Source organism: Daucus carota, chromosome 2 (assembly GCF_001625215.2).
Source record: "Daucus carota subsp. sativus chromosome 2, DH1 v3.0, whole genome shotgun sequence".
NCBI lineage: Eukaryota > Viridiplantae > Streptophyta > Magnoliopsida > Apiales > Apiaceae > Daucus > Daucus carota.
In genome coordinates, this window is record NC_030382.2 from 22,142,295 (window position 1) to 22,152,794 (window position 10,500).

Below are 10,500 nucleotides of genomic sequence, written 5' to 3' on the forward strand. Positions count from 1 at the left end.
CATAATTCGTAGCTCTTCAAAATACCATTATCCATATTATGCTGAGTCACATCTTCAAGAAAGACGACCCTATTACAATTCAAGTTCAAGTTAGAGAAGATCTCGTCGAGAGGTTTCATTCTCCTCGGGGTTTCATGGTTTAGTCCATTCCCGACGAGCAAACCAATGAGGGCCCTACTACAAGAACCTCGCCCTGAAGAGAGTGAGAGAGAGAGAGAGTCCCTGAAATGAGGCCGAGATCTCGCCCCCCCCCCCTAGTGGAGATTTGTTCCACCCGGTGAATCCCCGGTTAACATTGCCACTCGAATCGTTAGATTAGAAGGAACCCTCTCGGTACCACATATGGCAACCTTAGGAGGAATTTCCCTTTTTTATGAAGCACTCGAAGCTGCCCAAGTGAATCCAGGAGTCAAGATCACGTGCCTAGAAACCTTTGACGGTACGTCCGACCATAATGATCATCTAAGTTATTATCAAAATTTGATGGTATGCCACAGGTACAACGACATTACTCGTTGTCGTTGTTCGTCTGTACATTCAAGTCTTATGTTAGGACTTGGATCTCTTGTTTACCCCCTTGAAGCATTCACTCTTGGGAAGAATTTAAGGTGGCATTCTTAGCCAAGTTTTGCATTAATATCCCTCAAGAGGTTCGTACTATGTCTTTGGAGAATTTTAAGCAACTCACGGGGAGTCTCTACGGAGCTATATTGATAGGTTTAAAGCAGCTGCCTTGAAGGTCCGAGAACTTCCACCTGCCATCGCGGTGGATGTCTTTATTCACAACATGAACTATGAAGAATGCAAAGAATGTTGTGAGGTGCTTTTGTAACAGGGAACCAACGGACCTTTATGAGGCTTACAATATTGCCTCGTCTTACATAGCCACGAATGAGAGAAATCGATCAAACTACCCGAGTTCTAGATTAAAAGCCTCCGGATCAAACCGTAGGGCTATGATGGTCGACGATATGAAGGACTTAAGAGGAAGGGGCTAGGGAAACTTTCCTCGGGACCGGAGATCCCTCCTTCGTCTTACGTGAAATGAGCCGAATTTCACCCGCTTGACTAAAAGCCCTTTGGTTATTATGGAAGAAAGGCGAAGAAAAGAGTTTTTCGAGCCCCCCTAGCCTATGAAATTGTTAGGAATAACTAGTTTTGATGATAATATAACACACTGTAACATGTTCTAGTTACACATTTTATCATTTTATCAGTTGAATTCTATGTTAGTTTTTTCCTATGATCCATCAACGGATATTTTGGATAGGGTGGCCAATTGTAAATAGCCTATGTCATGTAATTCTATCTAAGTGAAGGATGATCAACGGATGAACTCTCAGCATATATCAACTGATGAAGACTAAAGATCTCAACGGATGAATCTTGTAAAAAAATTCGGATGAAGTCTATAAATCAATCAACGGATGAAGCATGTTTCAACGAATAAGTCAACATCCGTTGAAAATGACAACTAACAGATCACATGGGTTGATTACATTGATTTGGATATGGGAGCCTATTTGAGAAAATAAAGAAGAAGCATAAATATTCTTTTCTTATACAATGCAACCTGGATTGAATCAAGATAATCATTGAAAGATGAAGACTATTCAGAAGATTTGTATAAGACAAAGATTGATGTCACGGTCTGATGGCCCGTGAAGCCGAAGGCCTCTACAAACCCGAACTGACACAACCTTCAGCTTACAGTTCACGCAAGGCTATGGCCATCACAGAGACGAGTCGTAGGCCTTACATAACAAGTGACAAAGCGCCTCGTAACTTCCTCATTTACCTCCCCCAGATAGCTGCACACGTGGCAATCACTCCTATACCATGTCATCCTAGAAAATCAGGGTTGACTCCCACTTGCCCTAGATAGCTCGTATATGTACTAGGCTAGCCACCTAGACATCATAACAATTCCCAAGCACGTGTAAATGGGAGGATTAGAGGACAAAGTTTTTAAGCCGAAAATAAATAAAAAAGGATTACAATCATCATGATAGCTACGGATCATAGCTAAAATCCCTATGACCATCGACAACAAATCTGCTGAGCTGCTATAAGATATATAACCGTGTCGGATCAAGAAATTTTTCTCTGCGAGAGCACTGAATACTTAGGCTATTTCTACTATGACTCGTAGAGTCGGTTATCACAAGCTTAGTATTTTTAATTATACTTGATACTACAATTTTGTGAGTTTAGTGATAACAATTGAATACTCCGACCATATTATCTCGACTTATGATCATATATGTAATATAAATACAACTCAATACTCAAATCTTCATGTTATTTATAAACATTACATCAAATTATGTGTTTGGTTGAGTGGTAAAATGAATATACTCAATGTTTTTTAAACAATAAGTTATTAATTTATATTAATTAAAAATATTTATACAATTATTATTTATTATATATTTTTACATCATTGATTATTCTTATATATATATTGAGTCCTACTCCAATAGAATCCAAATTAGCCTAAAAACTAAAAACCAGTTTCTGGACAGTTTTTTATCACTATTTTTAACTACTGAAATCACTAATTTGTACATAACATATCACTAATTTATATATAGCATATCTCGCGGATATAAATATATATATATGTACACACATATATGCAACATATATGACCATCATCTTCACCCAAATCGTAATAATGGATGTCTTACCACCATTACCAGACGTTTCCATGACTTGCCACCATTGTCTATCATCACCAATAGTCACATACACTTTCCATCATAATTTACAAAACTAACGACTACATACGATCATCATACAACTTCTCTTGCGGCTTCCTATTGTCAAGAACCTTCCTACGGATGAAATTGATCATCTATAATCGATTATCAATAGTTTAGATAATTAGATTTTGATAATAAAAATCATTGTTTACATACTGTATAAAAACAGTGATTAGTGCAGTATGAATTAGTGATACCCGTAGTTATAAATAGTGGTACGGAAACTGGTTTTTAATTTTTATTTTAAGAGTGGTTTCTATTTGATCATGAGCGTATATATATTTTTAGACAAATGTACGAAATGAAATTAATTATGAAACCTCCATTTCATATCCTCTGTTTTTTAAACTAAACATGCGGTATGACTGTATGAGTTTAAAATGAATGATCTGTCCGGACTTTAATACTACATCAGATAATCGGCAGGCCCTAATATTTGGCACCAGACAACCGTAATGCTGCCCAAGTTATCTTTTTTCAGCCCGGCTAACCCCAACCGACAAAAATGACCCGTTCTTACTTCTTACGGTTTGATTAATTTAGCCATGTTATTGTATAATTACGATTGAAATACACGGGTGATGGAGCAGCATAAGCTATTTATGGAATATGTCAAACATGTGATCATAGTACTGAAATAAATAATTAGTGAAAGATGATTTCATGCATACCTAAATTCAAGGAGATGACTCAAAACCATAACTTGCATGCTATATCACCGCTCCATCTTTTTCTATTTCTCTCTTATCTCTTCATCCTTGTATTGTTTCATCCTTGTATGAACAATCATAATAAACATACAGACATAATTCAATTTGTAAATAAATCGCACAATACTTCTTGTTTTTCCATGGCTTCTGCATCTATAATATGGTTTCTTGGATGCATACTGATACTTAGTCTGAACCTTACACCCTTTGTTGCTGCTGTACCCATAGTTCCTGGTTACTACATCTTCGGCGATTCTCTAGCAGATAGTGGAAACAATAACAATCTCATGACTCTTGCCAAAGCAAATTTCCATCCTTATGGTATTGATTATCCTGGTGGCCCAACAGGAAGATTCACGAATGGGCGTACTTATGTTGACTTCATAGGTCCGTCTTCCTCTTGCCTGCATGATTCGGCTATAATGTTAATTTCACGAATGGGCCTGTGTTGAGAACCAATCCATCTAAAATATTAAAAAAGTGTTAGAGGAAGGTCTTTGGCTATATTTCAACTCCCCCTCACTAAAAATCTCATTTTTTAGTTGAAGAGTGGATCACGGGCTCCCATATATATATCCTTGATACCATGTCGAGAACCAATCTATCTAAAACCTACTTATGCAATATTTCAACAGCCTACTTATGTCTTGTAAATACATTATGAATTATTGGTCTATGTGTGTGTAACATTGATACTAATGTAATGGTATATTTTCCAGCTGAATTTTTAGGTTTCGATCACCACATGCCACCATTCTCAACAGCCAACGGTGATCAAATTCTCCAAGGCGTCAACTACGCATCTGCTGGAGCAGGGATTCGACCCGAAACTGGAAAAATATGTGTAATGATTATGCTACTTCCAATTACAAATCTTCTTTTACATTAGTATGCATACTTTAATACAGAATACTGAGGATACTGAGACGGAGAATTGAATTTAAATAACAAGCGCTTATTTGTTTCCAATGGTGTTCAAGTTTTCTCGTGATTACTTGTTGATATAGGGTGAAAGATTCCACATTATGGCACAGCTAGACCATCACAGAACCACAGTTAGTCGTATAAAACAACTCAAAGGAAATAATGACCAAGCTACACAAGAGCACTTGAGCAAATGCATTTACACTGTTGGCATCGGAAGCAACGATTACATGAACAACTACCTTGTTGTACCCGCAAATCCCAAAGATGTCGTTTTTACTCCGGACAAGTGGGCAGAAGATCTTATAGGCCGATATAATACCTTCCTTAGAGTAAGTTTTACATATAGTATGGCTATGTTAATTATAATTTTGTTAGATTGGTAATTATAATTTTTTCTGCTTATGGAAGGGTTTATATGATCTTGGTGCAAGAAAAATAGTACTGTGGGGACTTGGTCCAATAGGTTGCGAACCATCACAGGTGAAAGCATTAAGAATGGCTGGTAAACCAGGTTGCGTGGATATGGTTAACCATATTGTCAGCCTGTACAATAATAGATTTGCACCGCTTGTAGATGAACTTAATAAGTTACCTGATGCAAAATTTATCTTCGTGAACAACACTCATATTTCACCAGGCAACAACCCTGCAAGTATAGGTAATAATCATGTCAGGTCAGCTGTGGGCAGATGCAGTTGATAAATTTGCTTTTTATAATCCATCTGCGGTTCATTTCCCACATAAAAAAATTTCATGTATATATTGTTGATACCAGGTGTTAAGGTGGGTGATAGGCCATGTTGCACAACCGTTGCTGTGCCAGGAACATGTATTCGTGGCATGCCTCCATGCCCAAACAGGGACGAGTATTCGTTCTTTGACAGTTACCACCCCACGGAGAAAGCTGTTCTACCTGGGGCTAAGAGAGCATTCCAAGCTCAGGAACCTCAAGATGTTTATCCCATGGACATTAGTCGCCTAGCACAGCTTTGATCCTCTCTTTCACAGTCCTTCACCATGTTCTCAACTGTTTACTGGCTTTACATCTATATATTTGTTTCATTAGCATCTGCCTTGTAAATTTAAAATGTATATAAATTGTCTCAACTTCATTTTCTTGAAATGAAGCACATGTAAATATGTCTTCTTTGACATAATCCAGGCTGCCTTTTGATAAATTTTAGTGATCTCTGATTATCAAGTATAAAAAAAATTAGCATTACAGTTTCATTTCATGTGTTAGATATTTTTCTTTAGCCATTGTGTATTCTTTTCTGTCAGGATGCAATAATTGCTGATATTTTGTTCTTGGATACGAATGCCATGATCAATTATATTACTAGTGTTAGACAAAAACAGCATATGAGTTCAAACTTCAAATTCATTGGCAGCTTAATTAGCGACATTGTTTGAACTGAAATCAACCGCAGACAACAAGACCAGAGAAACGCTAAGCTAAATGTATTTATGTTGAAGCTGAATGTATGAAACTGATAAAACAATGAAGTGCAATGTAAAGGCGATAATTTTATTAGACATGCAGATGAGTACATATATAGGAAAAGAATACAAAAGCTGCCGCAAAACCAGGACAGCTTACCACTTACGTTATCCTCCTAACAAACCTACAAACACTACTCCACTACTCAGAAGACCAGTTCTCCTAGCTAACATCCCGACTTTGCAGGAACATGCATACAAGATAATAAACCAGCTAATAACGAATAAATCAGCTGACACATAAAAACAAATAAAATAACACCTAAATTTAAGATTATTCCAACAATTACCCCCTTAATCTTAAATTTACGAAGCACTTTCTCTTCGCTACGAAGCACTTTCTCTTCGTATGTGATGCACTTCTCACCACCATCCATTTTGATGCACTTTCTCATCAAAAACACTTTGGAGCACTTTCTCTCCACAACTCTAAAGGAGTGGTTCTCCCTCGATCAATTGTGCCATGATTTCTTCATCATTCTGGAATCTACAATTTTTTGCCAAATGCCCATATTTTTTGCATTTGTAGCATTGGGGCTTTCCTTTGTACGAACAATCATTTTCTTCATGACCGATCTTATGACAGTGGTTGCATTGAACTCTATTACCTGTGCCTTTTGAGGATGAAACTTTGGCTAATAGGAGTCCCTCATTTTTTCCTCCAATTTCTTCCTCCCTCATTGATCTCCTTTGGTCCACAGCGTGAAGTGAATTGATCAATTCTGAAACAGTTAATTTCGAGAGATCTTTAGTATCTTCAAGTGAGGAAATTTTAGTTTCATACCTCTCGGGAAGAGTCACTAAAAGTTTGTCCACAACTCTTTGACTTGAGAAGTCTCCACCAAGTAATTTGATTTGGTTAACAATGGACATCAACCTACTCCCATATTCCTTGACGCCTTCGTTACTTTTCATTCTCATCATCTCAAACTCTCTCTTGAGGTTCAGAATTTGCATCAATTTGGTTTGTTGGTTGCCTTCAAATTCTTCCTTAATTTTTGTCCATGCTTCTTTAGGAGTATCACAACCCATAATAGTTGTAAAGATCTCTTCCGACACAGCCGCATGTAGACACGAAAGTGCTTTTGCTTCTCTTGCCACTTCTTCATCACGTTTTTTGATTTGAGCTGCTGTTGGATTTTGTGGAAGAGGGGTTAGCTCAACATCACTCTCAATTGCTTCCCACAAACTCATAGCTTTCAAATATGATTTCATTTTGATAGTCCATGAATTATAATGATCTCCTTTGAATAATGGAATAGAGACTGAAAAGTTGTTTGATGCCATTGAATATGAAAGATGATTACTTTAATATATATATAGGCATATGTATGTACAAAAAGGATATCAACTCACAAGCCCTAGATCATGAGCTCTGATACCAAGTGTTGAAGCTGAATGTATGAAACTGATAAAACAATGAAGTGCAATGTAAAGGCGATAATTTTATTAGACATGCAGATGAGTACATATATAGGAAAAGAATACAAAAGCTGCCGCAAAACCAGGACAGCTTACCACTTACGTTATCCTCCTAACAAACCTACAAACACTACTCCACTACTCAGAAGACCAGTTCTCCTAGCTAACATCCCTCAGAAGACCAGTTCTCCTAGCTAACATCCCGACTTTGCAGGAACATGCATACAAGATAATAAACCAGCTAATAACGAATAAATCAGCTGACACATAAAAACAAATAAAATAACACCTAAATTTAAGATTATTCCAACAATTTAGACCTAAACTTGAACTAATATCAGGCAGAGAGAAAAGGTATATATTGGTCATTGATACATCTGGGGATAAAACGTGAACACACAAGCAATGAAATAGAATGAGAGTTTAGTCGTGTCGATAAGAATCCCCGGATTAGGAATGAAACCAAACACGAGAGCAGGGAAGAAACATCAGTTGCCATACTTGTCTAACTTCTCAAACATTTTGATGGATCCAGATCGAACAGAGAGGTTCCATACTCGTCCCATCAATACTTCTTCATTAGATTTCACTAAATCCATTCACTTCTCACAAAATTATTGTGATAAAAAGCTTTTGCGTTTGTAATTTGATACTCTATAGGACCACTGCGTTGCTTTACATGTGTGAGATATGGTCTCCAAGAAGGCACAAAAGCCCCCAACGATGCATAATAAGTTCAGTGCAATCTTATACAACGCGCATTACCATTACCACTGATCTCCGTCATTAACATTTTTAACTGCTAATTTTGGAGCCGCAAAAAGGAGCATAATTGTAATTTGATTGTGCCAGTTTTTGAGCCACAAACACTGATCCACCTTAAATAGTAACTTTCCTTGGTCAGAGAAAATTTTTAGCCCCACGAATTCATTGTGGTAGGAGATTCCTTGTGAGTAGGAAGCTGCAATATAACAGCTCATGCTTTTCCTTTCTCCCTTTTATCTCTTTTCTTTCTTCGTAAATTGATCACTCGTATTCATATGTTTCTCATTTACATAAAACATTCATGTTCCATATATTTTCACTAAAACAGATCTTTTTGTAGTCTCATGGCACTGGCAGCTAAGTCATGGATAATTGGTCGCATTATAACATTGCTATTCTACCTAAAACTTGTAACCTTCATTGATGCTGCACCACAGGTGCCTTGTTATTTCATTTTCGGGGACTCGTTATCTGACTGTGGCAACAACAATAAGCTTCAATCACTTGCAAAAGTAAATTCTCCTCCTTATGGCGTTGATTATCCTGGTGGAGTCACTGGTAGATTCACCAATGGTCGAACTTTTGTGGATTTCTTAGGTCAAGTAACTTCTTTTATCTTCTTCTCTGTATCTGTTCTTCTTTCGCAAAATATTATAATCATCACTATAAATTGTTTCAATATTGCTTCATAACAGTCCATAACTTGACAAAATGTTTGGAAAATTTTGCAGCGGAATTCCTTGGTTTTGATCATCACATGCCAGGCTTTGCAACTGTTGAAGGAAATGCCGTTCTCCAGGGCGTCAACTATGCATCTTCTGGATCAGGAATTTTGAACGAGACAGGAGCTATAGTTGTAATTATCACTTTACCTGACAATTAGCATTCCTGTAGCACATTTCTATCTTTTTGATTTAATTAGACATAACTGGCATGGGATCACCTCTGAAACTATCAAGTGGTTATTCAGACTTTTAGAATTTACAACCTGTTCATGAACTTGCTGGATTTGTTTTTCATTCAGTTTTGTAAATTATATTGATGATATAGGGTGAGAGGTTCAGCTTACTCCAGCAAATAGACAATCACAAATCCATAATCACGCGCATCAAGCAAATACAAGGAAATAATGATCAGACTACAAATCAGTACTTGAACAAGTGCATGTACACTGTTAATATTGGAAGCAATGATTACGAAGGCAACTACCTCATGGTTCCAGCTGCAAACCGAACAACTCCACCTGATAAGTGGGCAGCACAACTTATTACAGCATACTCAGACACGCTGAAGGTCAGATTAATACATTTGAAAGCCTCGTTTGCTAGCTTGAAAAGATTTTCTGTTAGTGTTTATGCGCTTGCAGATAACTACACGTACATGTACATATTAGAATTCATTAGTAGGATACTTTGATTTGTGTGTGACAGACTTTACATGGTCTTGGAGCTAGAAAGGTGGCTATCTGGGGACTTGGCCAATTAGGTTGTGAGCCGTCCCAGGTTCTTGAGGCTAAACCCAAAACACCTTCCGGTTGTGTTGATGATATTAATAAAATGATCAGCCTATTCGACAACAGTCTCCCAAAGCTTGTTGATGACCTCAGTAAAACTCTGCCTGAGGCACATTTTGTTTATGTTAATTCTTCTAATATCAGCCCAGGGAACGATGCTGCAGCACTGGGTAACTAATCGTGTCTCTCCTACACAATATCTTTCTCCACCCTTTTATAGATTACATAGAAATGATCGGATAAATGGAGACTTTTTAATTGATTTGTGTCCCTTGCACTCCAAGTTCACAGTTAAAACAAGACAACTAACACAAAAACTTGAATTAATTTCAGGTGTTAAAGTGACCTTAGAGCCATGCTGCAAAGTAGGAAAAACAGGAGGCTGTATTCCTAACTCTGCTCCGTGTGCCAACAGGAATGACTATTCGTATTTTGATTTGTATCACCCGAGTGAGAGGAGTAATCTTCACGGTAGTCTGAAAGCGTATAATTCTACTGAACCACTAGATGTTTATCCAATGAACTTACAAAAATTAGCGCTGCTCTAACTAGCATTATACTCCCCCTTCTTTTACTTTCCTCTACAGTCAGACTCGTTGACTTGAATTCTCCAATCCTTGTGTTATTTGTCATAGCAATGGTGTTTGACATGTAGGTCATTTTGTATTAACAGCTTATAAGTAGTTTTCCTGTAATGAATTGTTTTTTAGGTTTTGCAGCAACTCACCTCCTTGAGGCAATTACGCGTATTTCATCAAAATTATACATTTTTATTCTGAAAAGTAAAACAGAATTATGTATCTGATTGTGGACACGTGCTTGAGTAAAACATCATGGCTGATGCAATCTGTAACAACACTGGGCCGGAATGATGTTGTTATTAAAACAACACTGAGAA

General features: G+C 37.3%; 2 protein-coding genes across 2 annotated transcripts; both read left to right on the forward strand.

Moving 5' to 3' along the window:
• The first annotated feature begins 3,517 nt into the window (after positions 1-3,517).
• LOC108192480 (GDSL esterase/lipase At1g29670-like) lies at positions 3,518-5,631 on the forward strand. Its single transcript, XM_017372013.2, has 5 exons — positions 3,518-3,862; positions 4,195-4,319; positions 4,483-4,731; positions 4,811-5,060; positions 5,178-5,631. Exons 1-5 carry the CDS (start codon positions 3,544-3,546, stop codon positions 5,393-5,395), a joined length of 1,161 nt encoding a protein of 386 aa, XP_017227502.2. The 5' UTR covers positions 3,518-3,543; the 3' UTR covers positions 5,396-5,631.
• Positions 5,632-7,717: 2,086 nt separating this feature from the next.
• Positions 7,718-10,426, forward strand: LOC108192541 (GDSL esterase/lipase At1g29660). The gene is made up of 5 exons (XM_017372012.2): positions 7,718-8,686; positions 8,821-8,945; positions 9,140-9,382; positions 9,520-9,772; positions 9,936-10,426. The coding sequence occupies exons 1-5, from the start codon at positions 8,434-8,436 to the stop codon at positions 10,148-10,150; spliced, it is 1,089 nt and encodes a 362-aa protein (XP_017227501.2). The 5' UTR covers positions 7,718-8,433; the 3' UTR covers positions 10,151-10,426.
• Positions 10,427-10,500: the final 74 nt, after the last annotated feature.

Coding starts and splice junctions, on each gene's coding strand:
- LOC108192541 (XM_017372012.2), top strand. CDS start 8,434: ATGGCACTGGCAGCTAAGTCATGGATAATTGGTCGCATTATAACATTG. Junction 8,946..9,139: donor ACGAGACAGGAGCTATAGTT/GTAATTATCACT, acceptor TTGATGATATAG/GGTGAGAGGTTCAGCTTACT. Junction 9,773..9,935: donor GAACGATGCTGCAGCACTGG/GTAACTAATCGT, acceptor AATTAATTTCAG/GTGTTAAAGTGACCTTAGAG.
- LOC108192480 (XM_017372013.2), top strand. CDS start 3,544: ATGAACAATCATAATAAACATACAGACATAATTCAATTTGTAAATAAA. Junction 3,863..4,194: donor TACTTATGTTGACTTCATAG/GTCCGTCTTCCT, acceptor TATATTTTCCAG/CTGAATTTTTAGGTTTCGAT. Junction 5,061..5,177: donor CAACAACCCTGCAAGTATAG/GTAATAATCATG, acceptor TGTTGATACCAG/GTGTTAAGGTGGGTGATAGG.